The sequence below is a fragment of the Manis pentadactyla genome, chromosome 1 (genome assembly GCF_030020395.1).
Source record: "Manis pentadactyla isolate mManPen7 chromosome 1, mManPen7.hap1, whole genome shotgun sequence".
Taxonomy (NCBI): domain Eukaryota; kingdom Metazoa; phylum Chordata; class Mammalia; order Pholidota; family Manidae; genus Manis; species Manis pentadactyla.
Window position 1 is genome coordinate 236,999,939 of NC_080019.1, and position 18,010 is coordinate 237,017,948.

The 18,010-nt window shown below is 58.4% G+C and overlaps 1 protein-coding gene across 3 annotated transcripts in view; it reads left to right on the forward strand.

Moving 5' to 3' along the window:
- SCAP (SREBF chaperone) overlaps positions 1 to 17,751 on the forward strand; it is a 50,649-nt gene extending 32,898 nt beyond the window's left edge. Inside the window, exons 3-23 of one of the 3 annotated variants that reach the window (XM_036878234.2) lie at positions 501 to 630; positions 6,134 to 6,291; positions 6,972 to 7,192; positions 7,352 to 7,457; positions 7,736 to 7,908; positions 8,320 to 8,446; positions 9,375 to 9,487; positions 10,445 to 10,539; positions 11,620 to 11,718; positions 11,810 to 12,028; positions 12,815 to 13,188; positions 13,624 to 13,791; positions 13,863 to 14,064; positions 14,158 to 14,273; positions 14,376 to 14,880; positions 14,984 to 15,069; positions 16,370 to 16,452; positions 16,553 to 16,719; positions 16,862 to 16,942; positions 17,072 to 17,278; positions 17,358 to 17,751. In XM_036878234.2, coding sequence (XP_036734129.2) covers positions 501 to 630; positions 6,134 to 6,291; positions 6,972 to 7,192; positions 7,352 to 7,457; positions 7,736 to 7,908; positions 8,320 to 8,446; positions 9,375 to 9,487; positions 10,445 to 10,539; positions 11,620 to 11,718; positions 11,810 to 12,028; positions 12,815 to 13,188; positions 13,624 to 13,791; positions 13,863 to 14,064; positions 14,158 to 14,273; positions 14,376 to 14,880; positions 14,984 to 15,069; positions 16,370 to 16,452; positions 16,553 to 16,719; positions 16,862 to 16,942; positions 17,072 to 17,278; positions 17,358 to 17,603 — 3,676 coding nt within the window. In that variant the 3' untranslated portion in view covers positions 17,604 to 17,751. Of the gene's footprint in view, positions 1 to 500; positions 631 to 6,133; positions 6,292 to 6,971; positions 7,212 to 7,351; positions 7,458 to 7,735; positions 7,909 to 8,319; positions 8,447 to 9,374; positions 9,488 to 10,444; positions 10,540 to 11,619; positions 11,719 to 11,809; positions 12,029 to 12,814; positions 13,189 to 13,623; positions 13,792 to 13,862; positions 14,065 to 14,157; positions 14,274 to 14,375; positions 14,881 to 14,983; positions 15,070 to 16,369; positions 16,453 to 16,552; positions 16,720 to 16,861; positions 16,943 to 17,071; positions 17,279 to 17,357 lie in introns of those variants that run through there. The other 2 variants (XM_036878235.2, XM_036878236.2) reach the window with 2 other exon arrangements.
- Positions 17,752 to 18,010: the final 259 nt, after the last annotated feature.

Consider the following 18,010-nt stretch of genomic DNA (forward strand, 5'->3'; position numbering starts at 1 on the left):
GCATTTGTTTGCCAACCTTCTGATGCAAGGCCAGGGTTTCTCCTTGTGTGGCAGGTTCGTGGACTTGTGTCATGTGGCCTGGTGTGATCTGCACCCTCAGCCTGTCACTGTCTGTCCCTGTTGATTGGAATGATTGCTCAGCAGTCTGAATTGGACCGTTCTGGATTTTCATAGCTTTTTCTCATTTCTTATTGTTGTCTAACAAGAATTATTTTTCTTTTAGTATCTTGCCTTTTTTAGATCTCTAAAAGTATTCAACCAGTGTATTTTATGAGTCAGGCTTCCTTGTAAGTTTCTGTGACTAAAACTGAGTCTGAAAATTTCTTCCCTGGGTGGCTTCTGAGTTTCTTTCTAGCTCTGAAGTTTTATGGTCTTAATATATTAGGCATTTGTACATTCCTAGCAGGAGGAATTCAGTGCAGCTCCAAGGGCCCCAAGGTACTGCCTCTGCACAGCCTCCCTTGTTCACCTCCTGACCCTTCTCTCTCTGTTCACCCCAGCTACCCTCTGCTGAAGCTCCCCTTGCCAGGAGCAGGACCTGTGGAATTCACCACTCCGATGAAGGATTACTCACCCCCGCCTGCAGCCCCTGACTGCCAACCAGGAGAACCCAGTGAGCAGCCAGAGTGGGTAAGGTGCCCGCGGATTGCTGAGGAGGGCCCTGTGTGGTAGAAACTGCCCAGGGCAGGAGTCAGCTTCAGACTGGCAAATACATGTCCTTGAGCAGCTTGACAAAGTCGCCAGAAAAATTTTAATGAGTAACCTTTTTTGAAAGGAAACAGCAGGTGACACAGAAGTGTGACCATCCTAGGAAAGCTGGTGTGTGGTCGGCATGGCTGGGCCAGCGGCTCTGGTCTCACAGCCTGGCCGCTCCCACACTGTGCCAGCTGGTACCCAGAGCCGTCGTGCGTGTCCATAGGGTGCTCTGACAGCCGGTGTTGGCTGTGTGTGCCTGACTGTTTTTTTTTCCCCCAAGTAAGTTTTCCTTTTGAAGTATCTTTGATATACAATGTTATATTGGTTTCAGAGGTGCAACACAGTGGTTCAGCAGTTACTCGTATTCTTAAATCCTCGCCCTCTCTAGTCTGGTTACTATCTGTCAGCATAGGAAGATGTTACAGGATCATTGACTATTCTCTATGCTGCACTTCCATCCCTGTGACCAACTTAATGATTTAGAATTTTTGTGCCCCTTTATCCCCCTCACTTTCCCCACCTACCCAGTGCAACCCCTCCCCTGCAGTGGCCAGTAGTCCCTTCTCAGTGTCTATGAGTCTGCTGCTGTTTTGTTCCTTCTATTTTGTTTTTATATTCCACAAGTAATTGAAATCATATGGCATTTGTCTTTCTCTGCCTGGCTTATTTCACTGAGCATGATATCCTCTAGCTCCATCCATGTTGTTGCAAATGGCAGGATTTCTTTTCTTTTTATGGCTGAATAGTAGTCCATTGTGTACATGTACCATCTCTTTATCCGTTCACCTATTAATGGACTCTTAGGTTGCTTCCATATCTTTGCTGTGTGCAAACAGCAGTGATAAACACGGGAGTGCATATGTCTTTTCAAATCAGTGATGTTGTTTTCCTTGGGTAAATTCCTAGGAGTGGAATTACTGAGTAGAATGTTAGTTCTATTTTTAGTTTTTTGAGAAACCTCCATACTGCTTTATACAGTAGCTGCACCAATTGGCATTCCCACCAACAGTGGAGGATGGCTCCCTTTTCTTCACATCCTCACCGATGTGTGTTGTTTCTTGTCTTGTAGATAGTGGCCATTCTGACTGGTGTGAGGTGGTATCTCACTGTGGTTGTAATTTACAGTTCCCTGATGACTAGGGATGTGGAGCATTTTTTTCATGTGCCTGCTGGCCATCTGTATTTCTTTGGAGAAATGTCTGTCAGGTCCTTTGCCCATTTTTTATTCGGGTTATTTGTTTTTTGGGTGTTGAAGCATGTGAGTTTCTGTATACATTTTGGACATTAACCCCTTATCAGACGAGTCATTTACGAATATATTCTCTCATACTATAGTTGCCTTTTTGATCTGCTGATGGTGTCCTTTGCTGTTCAGAAGCTTTTTAGTTTGATTTAGTCCCACTTGTTCATTTTTTATTTTGTTTCTCTTGCCTGAGGAGACGTGTCCAGGAGGTTGTGTCTGACTGTCACATCTCTTAGGTCCTCCTTGCTCCTCACAGTCCAGACAGGTAAAAAGCAGGGTTTTAACCCTTTACAGTTCAGGAAGCTGGGGACCCGAGGGTGGCACCGTGTCTCATTTGCAGCTTATGTGGGGTCCACACTTCTTTAGGATCCGGGTGTCCTGGTGGAGCCCAGTGCTTCTGGGCCGCTCTGCTCTGCAGACTGTCTCCAGTTTGAGCGCTGATGCAAACAAGGACAGGCCCTTGCAGTTGAGAGTCATGTTCAGGGCTTCACTCACCCAAACTCTGGACCTGCTGTTTGGAGACCTTACCATCTTGAGTAGCTTCTCAACCTTATGCCATGCTTTAGTCCCTGACATGCGGAGGCTGCTGAGGAGGGACTGGGCTCAGGGACAGTCTCCTGCCTTCTCTCAGTGGCTGCACATTCCTTCCGGGGTCACACAGAAGCTGGGCATCTTGTTACAAACTCAGCTGTACTGTTGCTCAAGGAGCCATATCTGGTAAGGTAGGTGGATGTTAAATGACACCTGGTGCCACTGGGGAGCACACAGCCCGGGCTTTGTTGACTGGCCACAAAGGCCAGAGGCAGTGTGTTCGGATGCTGGCAGAAGCCAGTTCTGTAACTTTGTGGCCCTGCCAGACCAGTGGCTCACAGTGGGGCCTCCTTGGTTTAAACCGTGTACCTTCATTAACCTCTTGATGAGGTTTTACCACATAATTATCTGAAGTCCCTATCTCAACAAGGTAGTCTATGTTTGTGGGTGTTGCTGGCGAGTAGAGCTCAGTAGGCCTGACGGTGCAGAGCAAATGTCCAATGATGCGGCTGGGAGCGTCTAGCTGTCTGCAAGCTCTCCAGGCTTCCCTGGCGCCCTTCTTTGCCCTGGATGACTGCAGGAAGTGGGTGTTCAAACACAGGAGGGCTCAGGGGTCAGGACTAAAGGAGACCCAGGTCTGGTGCCCAGCAGCTCAGCGGTTGGTGACCTCACCTCCAGGGACTGTCCACAGTACCACTGGTGGCCAGGAACACAGGCATAATAGGGATGCAGAAGTTATCGACCCAGACAGAACAAGTATGTTGCAAAACTCGTGGCCAGGCCATGGCCCCTTGAGGATATTGTGGTTCAAGCTCAGAAGGAGAGCATCTCTTGGCTGTGAGTCAGCCCGGTTGTGATCCCCTGACCTGGCTGCAATGGCACCAGCCCCATGTTCTCACAGCATGGAGGAGAGGGCAAGAGTGTGCCCATTGGGCTCTGAGTGGGGTCCGCATCCTCAGTCCTGTGCAGAGGGGGATTTGCTCAGCAGGCTGAGAATAAGGGGCTCCAAGGGAAAGTGGGCAGCCTTGATGTGGGCGGTGGGGTGTCCACTGCCCACGCCAGGGAAACCATGGCATCCACAGACCATTTATGCCTTCATTCAGGACATGGGCACCAAGGGTCTGCAGTTTGCCTGGTGGGATGTTGTCGGGACATGCAGAGCCTCATGTCTTCCAAGGAGGTCCCAGGGTGCTTGGGAAGAGACAGAGATGTCAGTGGGAAATAAATACAATGTATGTCTGAGAGACATAGGAGCCAACTGAGAAGTTCCCAGTGGCCGATGCTGGAAAGTGAAATATGTTGTATGACAAAATACAGTGGATTGGATTGTAACCCCAAGTGTATAAATACCCGAGTCCATATGATCGAATAATAAGTAAATGGGGAGGAGAGGCTCCTTTCCATGGAGAGCGTGCTGGCTGCCCCTCAGCAAGGAGACCAGGCCCGGCCCCAGCTGGGGTGAGTGGTGGGTAGGCAAGAAGGGCATCTTTCCTCATGAGGACGACCAGGCGGCCCCAGGGAGGGACTGTGTACACAGCCTTGCTCGGCACTCAGAGTAAGGGAAGCCTGGGAAACCCCTACCCTGAGAAGCCTCAGTAGACAGGACAGCCAGGCGCCTGTAGTGTCCCGGGCGGGGTCCTGGGGGAGGAGGGAACTGGTGTCCTTACTTTCCTAGGGACAGTGTCTCAGGCTTTCCTTATGTTTGATGGCCTTGACAGTTTGAGAAGTGTTGCGCGCCTGCTGTGTGGCGTATCTGTCAAGTGGCGTTGGTCTGTTTTTCCCTAGACTAGACGGGTTGTAGGTTTGGGATGGCAAAGTGTCCTCCTAACGTCCGTCAACCTTCTGAATGATTTTTCACCCCCGTGGAGTTAAGTGTTTGTGCTGCAGAGCCCCTGGTGCTGCCAGGCTCTCTGCCAGCCTTTCTAGTGGATGCTCAGGGCGCCTGCAGTGCTTTCCTTGAGCTTCCTCCTCTGTGCAGTGTGTGCTCACAAGATGTGGCCATTTTGATTGACTTGTTTGCATTTGTTCTCTACTTGTGGTTCTTTCTGGGAGTGACCTCCAGCCCTCTTTTGTAGACGTGTCCCACAGAGGGATGACAGCTGTACCCTGAATTCATGCCTGTGGGTGTCCCCCAGGGAGGGCTTTGTCAACTCGGCCAGGTCCCTGCACCCTGAGTTGGGGCCACCCTGTGCTGGAGTCGCTGTGGTCAGCAGCCTTGTGGGCTTGGGGCAGGCACTTCCCTCTGGGAAGAGAGGAAGCAAGGGGAACAGCAGGGAAGGTGGAAACGTCCCTGTTCCAGCTGTGTGACTCAGGGCAAGTCACTGAGCACCTCTGTGCCTTAGTTTCTGCATTGGTAAATGGGGATGCCAACTGGGCCTGCAGTGGACATCATCACAGGATTGAGGGAAGGGATGCAGAGGGTAAGTGCAGCGCCTGGCCCGTCGCTGCACCACGTGACAGATGTCTGTGGCCATCACCATGTCGTCATTGTCATTGGTCAGATCTGGCCAAAGTAGAGATGGGGGCAAAGGCTCCTGCTGGACTGCCCTCAGGTGTGCCTGGCATGCACCCCTGCCATCCCACTCAGCTTGGTTGGCACTTCCCAGGCGCCTCCCCCTCCAGCCCCTCTGTGCTCTGTATTTTGACTCAGTTGAATCAATGTTTCATCCAAAGTTGCATCATCCAGTGTTGTGCACATAGCAGATGCCCGAGAATGGTTTCTGTTGAACAGAGAGTCAGGCCTTTCTGGGTCGACTGCCTAACCAGGACCCATCCTGGCCTCCACTCCTTCAGTTGTACTGTGGCGCCTGGCAGGGCTCCTCTGAGCACCTCGGCTGGCTGGGCTCTGAAGCCCCTGCTGATCCTTTTCCCAGGGCAGAGCAGGTTCTGGGAGGAGGAGCATGCGACGTTCAGGGAGGAGACCAGGTTGGCGTCTAGGTGCCATCATGATGCCTGAGGTGGCCTCCTGTTTCCATAGACATGCAGTCATGTGCCACAGCTGTTGCATGCTTGTATGTCCACTAGTCTCTGCACATGCTGTTTAACACATGTGTATGTCTCTGTGGTGTGTGTGTGTCTCCCTGATGCTGCAGGCTGACTGTCCTTACCCCCTCTGCACGAGGAGGCTGAAACCCAGAGAAGGCATATTGTTTCCAGCCTGCCCAGCTGGAGAGCTGGGACTTAAGACTGGGTGTTTTGATCTTCAAAATCTGTGGCCCTGCAAGTGGCCAAACTAGGGTCAGTAAGACAGGCAACAGCAGGTTTTGGGAGCTTGTGGTCTGTTGCGAGGTCGGCAGACATTTCCCATCACAGGCAAGATGGCGAATGTCTTAGGCCACATGGGTCACAGAGTCTCTGCCCTGAGAGCAGCGATGGGAGACTCTGAGTGGAGCGGGCATGACTGTGTCCCATAAAACCTTACTTAGAAAAACCGGTGCTGTGCCCCCTGCCGCGTGTGGCCCACGGTTTGCCTACACTGGCCAGTGGGGAGGTGTGGGAAGTGTCTCAGCAATGGCGAAACCCCCTTCCTGGGCATCTTTGGTTGGGGGACTGCACCTTTGGCCCCACAGTGCTTCGCCTGCGGGTGCTGAACACAGCCTCCCTGCGCATGGGCCCCAGCTGCCGTCTGTGCTGAGCCGGTCTTCCATTCCCTTGCTTCTGCAGTACATGGGTGCTCCAGTGGCTTACGTCCAGCAGATCTTTGTCAAGTCGTCTGTGTCTCCCTGGCACAAGAACCTCCTAGCAGTCGATGTGTTCCGCTCACCTCTGTCCCGGGCATTCCAGCTGGTGGAGGAGGTCCGGAACCATGTGCTAAGAGACAGGTAACTGTCTCAGGGGCCCAGCCGCCGACCTGTGCCAAGGGCAGCCCACTGTACCTCCATGGAGCAGCCCGCTCTGCAGAAACTGGGTGAGCGGGCAGAACAGCTGTGCATTCTCAGCGTCCTTGTGGATTCCCTGAGGCTTGCTGTGCCTGGACTCCTGCAGATGTCACAGATGGCAGCCTGAGGTCCAGCCCCATGTCACAGACAGTGGGTATCCCCCAGGCTGGCTGCCACGAGCTGATGGGCTTGGCTCAGTTGTGCCTCTGCTGGCTCACCGCCTTGGGGTGGCAGGACCTGAATGGCACGGTTGCAGCCACGCTGATGGGCCAGTTCCAAGGGTGCACCCAGGTCTGCCAGGAGGCATGCCCCACTTGCCATGTGGCTCTGGTGTAGCTGCCTTCAGTTAGCTGAGGGTTTTGACGGGGATTTTGGTGAATGAGACAAAGCCTCTGCCTTTCACCCCGTCTCCTCTGCCCTCCCAGTTGGCCAAGGTGTGTGAGTGGGTGGGTGGTGTGTGCTCCCAGAACTTGCCTGTCCTGAGTGACTGGCTTTTGTTGTGGGTGTGGGATGCCTGAAAGAATGCTCCCCTGCTGCCCCTGTACTCGGGCTCTCTGAGAACCAGGCACCTCCGGGGCCTCCTTGCTAGCAACACAGGCTGCCTCCTGCTGTCTCCTGCACAGCTCGGGGACCAGGAGCCTGGAGGAGGTGTGCCTGCAGGTGACAGACCTGCTGCCGGGCCTCAGGAAGCTCCGGGACATACTCCCTGAGCACGGGTGCCTGTTGCTATCCCCTGGAAACTTCTGGCAGAATGACCGGGAGCGCTTCCATGCTGACCCTGACATCATTGGCACCATCCACCAGCACGAGCCCAAAACCCTGCAGACCTCGGCCACACTCAAAGGTGCTACGGGTGGGCACCTGTGGGTACCATGTCTCCTTCAGCGGGCACTCTGGCAGACCCAGGGTTTCCTGTGTTTCTAAGGGTGGGGCGGAGAGGGATCCTTAGGACTCCACAGCAGCTTCTGCCCCCTTGTCAGCACCTGCTGGTTTCTTCCTGCAGACCTACTGTTTGGTGTTCCTGGGAAGGACAGTGGGGTGAGCCTCTACCCCAGGAGGAGGATGGTCTCGTATGCTATCACCCTGGTCTTCCAGCACTATCACGCCAAGTAAGGCCCTTGGCACCAGGGCCCACCCAGACATCTGAGGGGCACCGCCTGACCTCTGGGTCTGGGTGCGGGCCAAACAGCATGCCCCCACTGATCTGTCCAGAGCCCCGTGTGGCCTCACAGTCCTTCCCAGTGGCGCCTGCCCATGGCTCCCCAGCAAGGGCCTGGGCACTTGTGACAGGTTGGGGACAGGTGCTGGGAAGGAGCAGGGGTGGCCACTGAGACACTTCTGCTGGGCCCAGGGGAGGCAACGCTGAACTCCTCTCACCCTGTGACAGGTTCCTGGGCAGCCTGCGGGCCCGCCTGATGCTCCTGCACCCCAGCCCCAACTGCAGTCTCCGGGCGGAGAGCCTAGTTCACGTGCATTTTAAGGAGGAGATTGGCATCGCTGAGCTCATCCCCCTTGTGACCACCTACATCATCTTGTTTGCCTACATCTACTTCTCCACACGTGGGTACCCACAGGGGCTTCTTCCAGGCTACGATGGGCGGCTCCCATTCACTGACCTTCCTGCCTCTGGAGGGGGCATGTGCAGAGACGGACAGCACTGGCGGTGGGCACAGACCCAGGCCCTCATCCATCAGCAGAGCTGTGGCTTCGGGGCTTCCAGAGCTCTTGCTTCTCAGGAAAAGATTTCTGGGTTAGGGTTCCCAAAAGATGTGCACACAACAGAAGGCTTTTGGGTAGCCACTGCCCTGGAGACAGGGAAGTTCTTGGGCATCCTTTCCTTTGGTGAAGCCAGGGGCCTCCCCTGCCTCAAATTCCAGGACACACTCTACTCCCAGAGCTTGGCTAAGAGGCGCCCATGTGTGGCAGGGTCTGGCTGCAGGTGCTGCCCTGATCACCCTCTCTGCCCTCCAGGCAAGATCGACATGGTCAAGTCCAAGTGGGGGCTGGCTCTGGCCGCCGTGGTCACCGTGCTCAGCTCGCTGCTTATGTCCGTGGGGCTCTGCACGCTCTTTGGCCTGACTCCCACCCTCAATGGCGGGTAGGTCCCCATCAAAGGCCTTGGGGCCTTGGGCTCAAGAGCCTTGCACCTTTGGGCCTGCCCTGGCCTGGATGCTGCCTGTTACCCCACGTCTTCCCATTGTCTGGACATTGAAGAGGTGCATCGTTTTCCTCTCCCCGTCACCCGGCTGGTAGTCACATGTGTGTGTATGTAGTGTGTCTGTGTGTACATCTGGTACGTGTCTAGGATTCTGTGTGTGTGTGTGTGTGTGTGTGTGTGTGTATAGGCATCTGCATGGCTGCGTCTTGAGTATGTATGTGTGTATAACTGTATACGCATGTCTGAGCTTTTAGCATCTGTACTCAAGCACACTGCTCCCGATGGCCTCAGCCACAGGTGGGTGTGTGATAGGGTCGATTTCTTCATTTTTCACTATTAAAACACTTAACTGCCTAATGAGGTAGGTCACTGTAGAGTAAGCACTCTACCTCGTCACCTTTCAGTGGTATTTCCCTTCCCCTGCATGTCCTCTCTGAAGCCCAATGAGAAGCCCTTCCCTGGGTCTTCCCTCCGGCCTCAGTCCTTTTCTCTTGGCCCTGGCGAGCCCGCCCCTCATCTGCCTGTCCGTCTGCGGTCGCAAACCGATCAGCCTGTCCCCACCTTGCTTGTCCGGCTGATTGCAGGGAGAGCAACTTTGCGTTTTCTACTTTCCTTGGTGATAGAACACCTGCTTGCTGTCCCTAAACTGGTGGTGCTGAATTGCCTGGGGTCTTTGTGGACTGGACAGAGGTCCCACGGGTCAGGGTGGGGCTGTGTGGATGGAGGTCCCGTGGGTAGAGGCGGGGAGATGGGTCTCTGCCCTGAGCCTCCACCTCAGGCTGTAGGCCCAGCATCCTGCCTGGGGCCCAAACCTGTTGGGAAGCACGGTGTGCTTGGCCTCGTCAGAACCGCCCTCCCTTGTCCCCAGTGAGATCTTCCCCTACCTCGTGGTAGTTATTGGCTTAGAGAACGTGCTGGTGCTCACCAAGTCAGTGGTCTCTACCCCCGTGGATCTGGAGGTGAAGCTGCGCATCGCCCAAGGTATCCGGGATCGGGCGGGCAGTGGTGTGCAGGGGTGGGCCTGGGTCACGCTGTTCCTGATGAGGGGCAGGAGCCTCAGAAGCCCCAGAACACCCTCCACAGTGGGCCAGCAGGCCCGGCAGCTTGTGGGCTCATGCCAGGGAGCCATGGGGTCTCTGGGTTTGTGCTTTGTTGGGCTCCAGGTGTCAACAAGATGGCCACTAAGCTGTGTGGGCTCGGGCTTGAAGGCCCTCTGTCCAGACTGGCACCTGGTATGTTCTCCACCACTCTAGGCCCCTGGGCTCGGTCACTGCTGGCCACCTCAGTGGTGGAGCTATGGACCTCGGCTTCTGGGGGAAGCAGAGAGGAGAGCCTAGCCTCGAAGCCTGAGACCTTGTGCCCACTCCTGACCCCCATCTTTGGGGCTGCACCCGGGGCAGGCTGCTACATCACACAGCCACTTTTGCCAACTTCCACAGGAGGCTGGGCCCTGTGCTAGAGTGGCGTCCCGCGGAGATGGCCACCAGATGCTTACAGCCTTAGGCTGCCATGGGTGCAGGACAGCCAGGGTCCCAGAGGGGAGGCCTCGTGGAAGAGGAGGCTAGCTCTCCCATCCCTTGAGCCATTTTGGTACGTGGCAGGCAGGCTCCCTCACACCCTGGCCATGCAGACCTGTCAAGAGCAGCATGTGGATGTTGGGTGAGCCAGAGAGGGTCGTCCTTCGCTTTCCTCTGGGCTCACTCAGCCCCACACCCTGCTCTGCTTTTGCCTCCCTCTGATGGCGACAGCACTCCCATACCCTCCAGGCCCCCAAGTTCCCTTCCCTGCAGCAGCTGTGCGGTGGCGGATGGCGGGCACTTGCAGAGGCCTGAGTTTTGGGCACTACGGTAGAGTGGCTGCCTCAGAAGCTGGGAGGGCCAGACACGTCCGGGACGGAGGTCATGTGCTGGCCCCCTGGCCATGTTGTTGCCTCTGCAGGGCTAAGCAGCGAGAGCTGGTCCATCATGAAGAACATGGCCACTGAGTTGGGCATCATCCTCATTGGTTACTTCACCCTGGTGCCTGCCATCCAGGTAGGACCCCAGGCCTGCTGTGTGGTTGTGGGCCCAATGCCAGGCCCAGCCATGTGGCTGTGTGCAGGATGACTGCCAGATGGTGGGGCCTCTTTGCTGACAAGGTGGTGGTTGCTGCGCAGAGTGCTGGCACTCCTGTTTCAGAAGGTACTCATTGAGCCCTGGCCGGATTATGGGATTGGCGCTCTGCGCAGGCAGTCTCTGCCTTTGACCTTGTCCCCTTAAGCACTCTTATGCTGCCAAGTGTCAGGATGTGCTCAGTGGGCACAGCAGAGAGGCCCGGCTATACAGCTCCAGCCAGACGTGGTTTCCCATTTCTCAGGCAGAGACACAGTGGTCCCCTGCTGACTTTCTTGACTTTAGCCCTCCAGACACATGGGCCCCTGATGGAGGGCCACCAGACATTGCCCTGACTGGCCTCTCCTCTTGGAAAGTGCCCTCACTCAGCTGTAGGGCTGGACCTGCATGGTGCTGGAAGTCCAGCTGATGCAGGAGTGGCACGAAGGGAATGGCTTATCTCCTTCCCGAGGCTGGAAGGCCTAATGGGGTGCAGGGCTGAGAGAGCAAAGGGTTCTAGCTGCTTCCTCCGACAGCTCCTTGGGCATCCACAGGGCACCATGCAGCCTGGGACGTTAGCTCTGATGTGACCCCTATGCCACCATGTGCTGGACACTTGGTCCTACTCCAGATTTGAGCTGATGCCTTGGGGACGCGCAGAGGTCTCTAGCAACGCGGCAGGGGAGGAAAAGCTGAATCTGGGAAATACCATCTATTGGTAGAGCTTAATGCAGCCGCTGACTCTTTTCCGGTTTTAGGGCAGAATTAACTCTTTCCTGCCCTCCCTCCAGTGGTCTTGTGTAGTTGCTGACAGGAACCTTTCAGAGAGACCCAAACTGGGTTCATATCTGGGCCCTGGGAGCTTGTTGAGCAGCAGGCTGGTGTCCCTGGGGATCAGAAGGGTGCTGACTGCCTGCCTGCCCGCCCACCGTCTGGGGTTAGGGAACAGGGTCTCTGCTGTCCCTTGGTGGGGATGGGAGGGGCTGGGCCCGAGGTAACGGCCCCCTTGTCTGCTGGCTGCAGGAGTTCTGTCTCTTCGCTGTCGTGGGCCTGGTGTCTGACTTCTTCCTCCAGATGCTCTTCTTCACCACTGTCCTGTCCATCGACATTCGCCGCATGGAGGTAGGGGGACTGGGCCCCCCTCCTCAGCCCAGGCTGTGTGGGAACCTGCAGTGAGCAAGCGGCTGCAGCCTTGAGCACTGTGCCCCCACAGCTGGCGGACCTGAACAAGCGGCTGCCCCCAGAGGCCTGCCTGCCCGCAGCTAAGCCAGGGGCACGGCCTGCACGCTTTGAGCGGCAGCTGGCTGTGCGCCCGTCCACACCTCACACCATCACCCTGCAACCATCCTCCTTCCGAAATCTGCGGCTCCCGAAGAGGCTGCGCGTCATCTACTTCCTGGCCCGCACCCGCCTGGCCCAGCGCCTCATTATGGTACCACCCCTGGCCCTGGCCCAGTGCCGCCTCATGGTATCACTCCCCAGCCCAATAACTCATCATGGTATTACTCCTGACCCAGTGTCTCATCATGGTACCGGCCACTCTCGGGACCCTTGGCACTGTCCCACTTCTCCTGGAGGTGGGGCTGCCCCCTAAGCTTCCGTGGCCCTTTCAAGTCTTGCTTTGGGGAGCCGGCCAGCACACCCTGCCAGGACCCTGGTGGTTTCTGAGTTGATGGGCCCATCTATGGGAGACACAGTCCGTGGGCTCTCATCTCCCTGGAGTGTCCCAGGAGAGCAGCCTGCTGGATGGGGTGCTCTGGGATGGGATGGACCATGGCTCACGGTCAGGGTTCACTGGCCACTTCAGTGAGTAGGTTTCAGAAAGCATGAGGCGGGACAACTCACCTGCTGGTCTGGGTGGAGGGGAGAAGCAGCAGGGCGGGCTGCTGGCTGGCAGTGCCTCCCCCAGGGACCGATGGGGGGCAGAGTGAGGCCAAGGCCCCTGAGCAGCAGGGTGGGCGGCCAGTCCCTCCATCCGTGCTGACCATGGGCAGCAGTGGAGATGGGAGAGCTCTGATTGCAACCTAAGGATCTCCTCTTTCCAGACTGTGACCCTAGATCCCTTCAACTGGTGGGTGTCAGGAGGCAGAGGGAAGGACAGATGGGGCCTGAGGCCCCATGCTGCTTCCTTCCTGCTTGAGGCCCAGGCTGCTGGGGCAAGGATGGGACTTCCCTTCCTCCCAGAGCCCATCCCCCCAGCAGCTGATGTCCCCTGCAGGCTGGCACTGTGGTCTGGATTGGTATCCTGGTGTATACGGACCCAGCAGGGCTGCGGCCCTACCTGACTGCCCAAGTGACAGAACAGAGCCCACTGGGCGAGGGTGCCCTGACCCCTGTGCCCGTGCCAAGCGGGGTGCTGCCCGCCAGCCACCCAGACCCTGCCTTCCCGATTGTCCTGCCTGATGCCAAGTCAGTCGAGAACCAGACGTTGCCTGGGTATCCACCCGAGCCTGGGGGTCTGGCAGACGGTGTCCACGATGGCCCAGTACCAGAGGTCACCTGGGGGCCTGAGGATGAGGAGCTTTGGAGAAGACTGTCCTTCCGCCACTGGCCAACGCTCTTCAGCTACTACAACATCACGCTGGCAAAGAGGTGAGGTGGCCCTGCCAGTTGCCACCCCCCGGTTGATGTCAGCTCACCTTCCTGGAGCATCCCTTCCCCTCAGGGGAGACACCAGTTTGAATTGTGCATTTCTTTTAAATCTTTGACATTGTAAGGTGGTGAGGTTAGAACTGGTGCTCCTAGCAGCCACAGCCCAAGATGGGTGGTCTGGGGCCCCTGGGTCAGTCAGCCTTGGCTGTAGTGAGGACCCCCCACCCCAGGGTGGGGGACCCGGACCATGTGCCCTGCTGCTTCGGTGGCTAGGCAGCGAGGTTACGATGTGTGAGTTGGGTTGGGCGACCCGCCTGTGCCCCCAGCGCCCCCGGATGGGTGGGCCCGGAGGCTGGCAGGTTGAGCCGCTGTCCAGGTGGAGAGGGGAGGGGCAGCGGAGGCGCTTCCAGCTGAGGCCTCGCTGCCCGGCCCCAGGTACATCAGCCTCCTGCCAGTCATCCCAGTCACGCTCCGCCTGCACCCAAGCGAGGCCCTGGAGGGGCGGCGCCCTCAGGACGGCCGCGGGGCGTGGCCCGGGCCCTGGGAGGCCGGCCCCAAGGCCCCGAGCGCGGCGCAGGGCCCCCGAGACGTCACGCTGTACAAGTAAGGTCTGCGCGGGGAGGGGCGGCCGGCGGGAGGGTCCGGACGGCCTCACAGTGTCCTGCTGGGCGCAGGGTGGCCGCGCTCGGCCTGGCCGCGGGCGTCGTCCTCGTGCTGCTGCTGCTCTGTCTCTACCGCGTGCTCTGCCCGCGCAACTACGGGCAGCCCGGGAGCGGGCCCGGCCGGCGGCGGCGCGGGGAGCTGCCGTGTGACGACTACGGCTACGCACCGCCCGAGACGGAGATCGTGCCGCTGGTGCTGCGCGGGCACCTCATGGTGAGGGGGCGGGGCTGCGGCGAGGGGGCGGGGCCGGGCCGTGGCGCCACCTCCAGTCGGAGCCGGACCCGTGTCTGCGCTGTGCCCCTCTAGGACATCGAGTGTCTGGCCAGCGACGGCATGCTGCTGGTGAGCTGCTGCCTGGCGGGCCACGTGTGCGTGTGGGACGCGCAGACCGGGGACTGCCTCACGCGCATCCCGCGCCCCGGGTAGGCGCCCGGGGGTTACCGCCCGCGGCTGTTCGTCGGCGTCCACCCCACAGCCACCCTCATGGCGGCCCGCGGCGCTCACGCGCCCTCCTGCCCCCGCAGGCATCGCCGGGACAGTGGCGGTGGCAGCGTTCCCGAGGCACCGGAGAGCTGGGGGAGGCTGTCGGACGACGGGAAGGCCGGCTCGGAGGAGCTCGGGGACGGCTCTCCGCTGCGGCACCGTCCCCGAGGCCCGCCGCCGCCGCCGCTCTTCGGAGACCAGCCGGACCTCAGCTGCTTGATCGATACGGATTTCTCAGCCCCGGCAAGGCTCCCTGAGCCCCGGCACCGGGGGTGCTACGGCGCGCGGGGCTCCGCGGGCTACGACTTCCACCGCCTGGTGCAGCGAATGTGCCGTGGGGAGGGCCTGGTTCCGGCCCCGACGCAGGCCGTGCGCCCGCCCTCGCCTGGGCCGGCGCCGCCTCTGGCCCCTGAGGAGGAGGAGGGCTCCCTTCCTGAAGAGGGGTCCGCTTTTCTCTCCTGGGCTCCCAGCGCGGACGGCGCCATATGGAGCCTGGAGCTGCAGGGCAGCCTCATCGTGGTGGGACGGAGCAGCGGCCGGCTGGAGGTGGGCGGGGCCGGCTGGAGGTGGGCGGGGCGGGGGCGGGGCTTCCGGGAGGCCGCTCGCGGCCTTCCCAGCACACAGGTGCCCGCAGCTGCCGGGCTTGCAGGTGTGGGACGCCGTCGAGGGCACGCTCCGCTGCAGCAGCGAGGAGGTCTCCTCGGGCATCACGGCGCTCGTCTTCCTGGACAGAAGGTGGGCGTTCTGGGCTCGGCCTCACCCTCCATAGACACCCGCATCCTCCTGAGGTTTGAGTCCTGGCTCCCATCACTGCTATGCGATTTTATCTCCCTCCTGCTCCTGACAGCGACCGTGTTGTCACTGCCATATTCACGGGAAGGGTGCCAGCTGAGAAGTGATGGTATGAAGCACTTAGAACAGCAGGGTGGCAGCGCGGTTTTCTACTGACCCTCCGAAGTCAGCTGCTCTTGTGTCTATACTGACGTTTTTGGTTCTCCTGGCTGCATTCTGGGTTACAGGAAAATGCATCTTCAGGACCTTATTGAGCCTTTTCTTTCCCTTTGATGCTGAGCTCTTCTTGCTCCCTTCTCAGCACTTCCCCTGGTGTGGGCATCCCCAGGGCTCCACGTGCGGCAGGCCCTGGGCCCAGGCTTTGGTCCCTCTGGGCTCATAAACCAGGTCCTGTCCAGGTGCTGGCACCCTCAGCGCCCTGGTTTCTCATGGGACCTGAGTCCAGCTGGAGCCTGACCCCTTGTGCTGTTCTCAGTGCTGTTGCTGTCAGTCCTGCCACCGCCAAGGCTTCCTCTTCTCCAGCCCGGCCCAGTCCTTCGGGTTCCCACATGCTTGGAAACCCTTACCTGCTGCCTGCGACTTTGGTCTTACTGAAAGAAAACCCCCATCTCAGCCCAACCCTGAGTCTGGGTGACTGTGGCCTCTCCCTGCCCCCCACTTTCTCGCTCTGCCAGGAGCCGTGCATGCTCATGGGACAAGGCCGTAGACGTGCAATTGCCTTTTACTTGAGTAAGATTTTGGACCCCACTCACTTGGAGGCTTTGGGAACACTGGGCAGATGTCTCCATTTCTGCCTGTCAACCTGTGTATGTGAATTAATGAACAGGAAAGGAAATCCTTATTTTTTTGTAGAAAAAGGAAATGGAGTGGGTGGTGCTCAGGTCTAAGCTGCTTTGATGTGAGTGAGACAGAGGCTCCATAGCTCCTGTGCCCATTCTGCAGAAATCTGTTCTTCGGGCTCTAAAGAGGAACCTCCGCATGCTTGTTTTACTACCTTACATGAGAGGATGCTACCCAGGTGCCATGCCACATGTGTTAGCTCACTCATGATCACACCAAGGGGGCTACTGTTGTCCTCATTTCACAGATGAGGAAACTGAGGCACAGAGAGGCTAACAGAGTTGCAGCTGGGTCTCTAGCCCCAGCACCAGTGCTTCCCTTGAGGTTCCCACCTGCCCTCTGTGCTCAGCCCACACTGGGAACTCTGAGGGGCCGCCAACAGCTGCCCTTCTTTCTCTTCCAGGATTGTGGCTGCCCGGCTCAATGGATCCCTCGATTTCTTCTCCCTGGAGACCCACGCTGCCCTCAGCCCCCTGCAGTTCCGAGGTCAGAGGACCTGGGCCAGGCAGGGGCCTGAACCTGGTGGTGGGTGGGGCCGCCCATGGGGTGTCCTCTTAGAGACCCCTCACAGGTCGGCTGTCCCCAGGGAACCCAGGGTGCGGCAGCTCCCCCACATCCCCTGTGTACAGCAGCAGTGACACGGTGGCCTGCCACCTGACCCACACGGTGCCCTGTGCACACCAGAAGCCTATCACAGCCCTGAAGGCCGCCGCTGGGCGCCTCGTGACTGGGAGCCAAGACCACACGCTGAGAGTGAGTGTGGCCCTGTCCCCGGTGCTGGGTGGCCTAGTGCAGGGGATGGGCAGTTGCTCAGGGAGGCTGGAGGTGCCCTGAACTAGGGTAGGGACTTCTGTGACCTGGAAGACCCCCAGGCCTGACGCCCATCCCCGCCCAGGTGTTCCGTCTGGAGGACTCGTGCTGTCTCTTCACCCTGCAGGGCCACTCAGGGGCTATCACCACAGTGTACATGGACCAGGTAAGGGGCCACCAGTGGGTGCCGGGGACCTAGCCAGCCTGTGACCTGTTTCTGAATCCAGGAAGCTGGGACACTCTTTTGACAGAGGTATTCCAGCATTGACCAGTGCCCCTGTGCCTGTGTCCCTAGACGATGGTGCTGGCCAGTGGAGGACAGGATGGGGCCATCTGCCTGTGGGATGTGCTGACCGGCAGCCGGGTCAGCCACATGTTTGCTCATCGTGGGGACGTCACCTCACTCACCTGTACCACCTGCTGCATCATCAGCAGCGGCCTGGATGATCTCATCAGCATTTGGGACCGCAGCACAGGCATCAAGCTCTACTCCATTCAACAGGTAAGGGCTTGGGGGCCACAGGCATCTGTCTCTTCGGGAAGGACTCCAGACACTGAACCTGCCACGTCCTTGTCTCCAGGATCTGGGCTGCGGTGCGAGCCTGGGTGTCATCTCAGACAACCTGCTGGTGACTGGTGGCCAGGGCTGTGTCTCCTTTTGGGACCTGAACTACGGCGACCTGTTACAGACAGTCTACCTGGGGAAGAACAGCGAGGCTCAGCCTGCCCGCCAGATCCTGGTGCTGGACAATGCCGCCATCGTCTGCAACTTTGGGAGCGAGCTCAGCCTGGTATACGTGCCCTCCGTGCTGGAGAAGCTGGACTGAGGGTGGGCAGTGACTGTGACCCCTGCACCAGCCGTGCAGTGGCACTGGCTGCTCTGTGGGGCCAATGCACTGGATCTGGATGGGGGTGTGCAGCTGTGATTTCTGGAAGCTGCCTCATAACAACTAATATTAAACTCCTTTTTATAAATCATGTCTCCCAGGGCCCTTGTGAGCCCCTAGCGCCTTCCCCTAGAGGAGCTCCTTGGTCACATCCCTGCCAACCCTGTGCCGATCAGGTTCAAGGCTTCTTGGCTCAGAGCTGCTCCAGGCAGGAGCCACACACACAGATAGTAAGTGCCCAGGGTCTGCTTCTGTGAGGCCAGCCCCACTCCATGCTCCCAGAGGCACGTCGCTTAAGACTCGGGCCTCCCCAAACCCCTGAGGCAGCAGTGACTGACAGACACAGG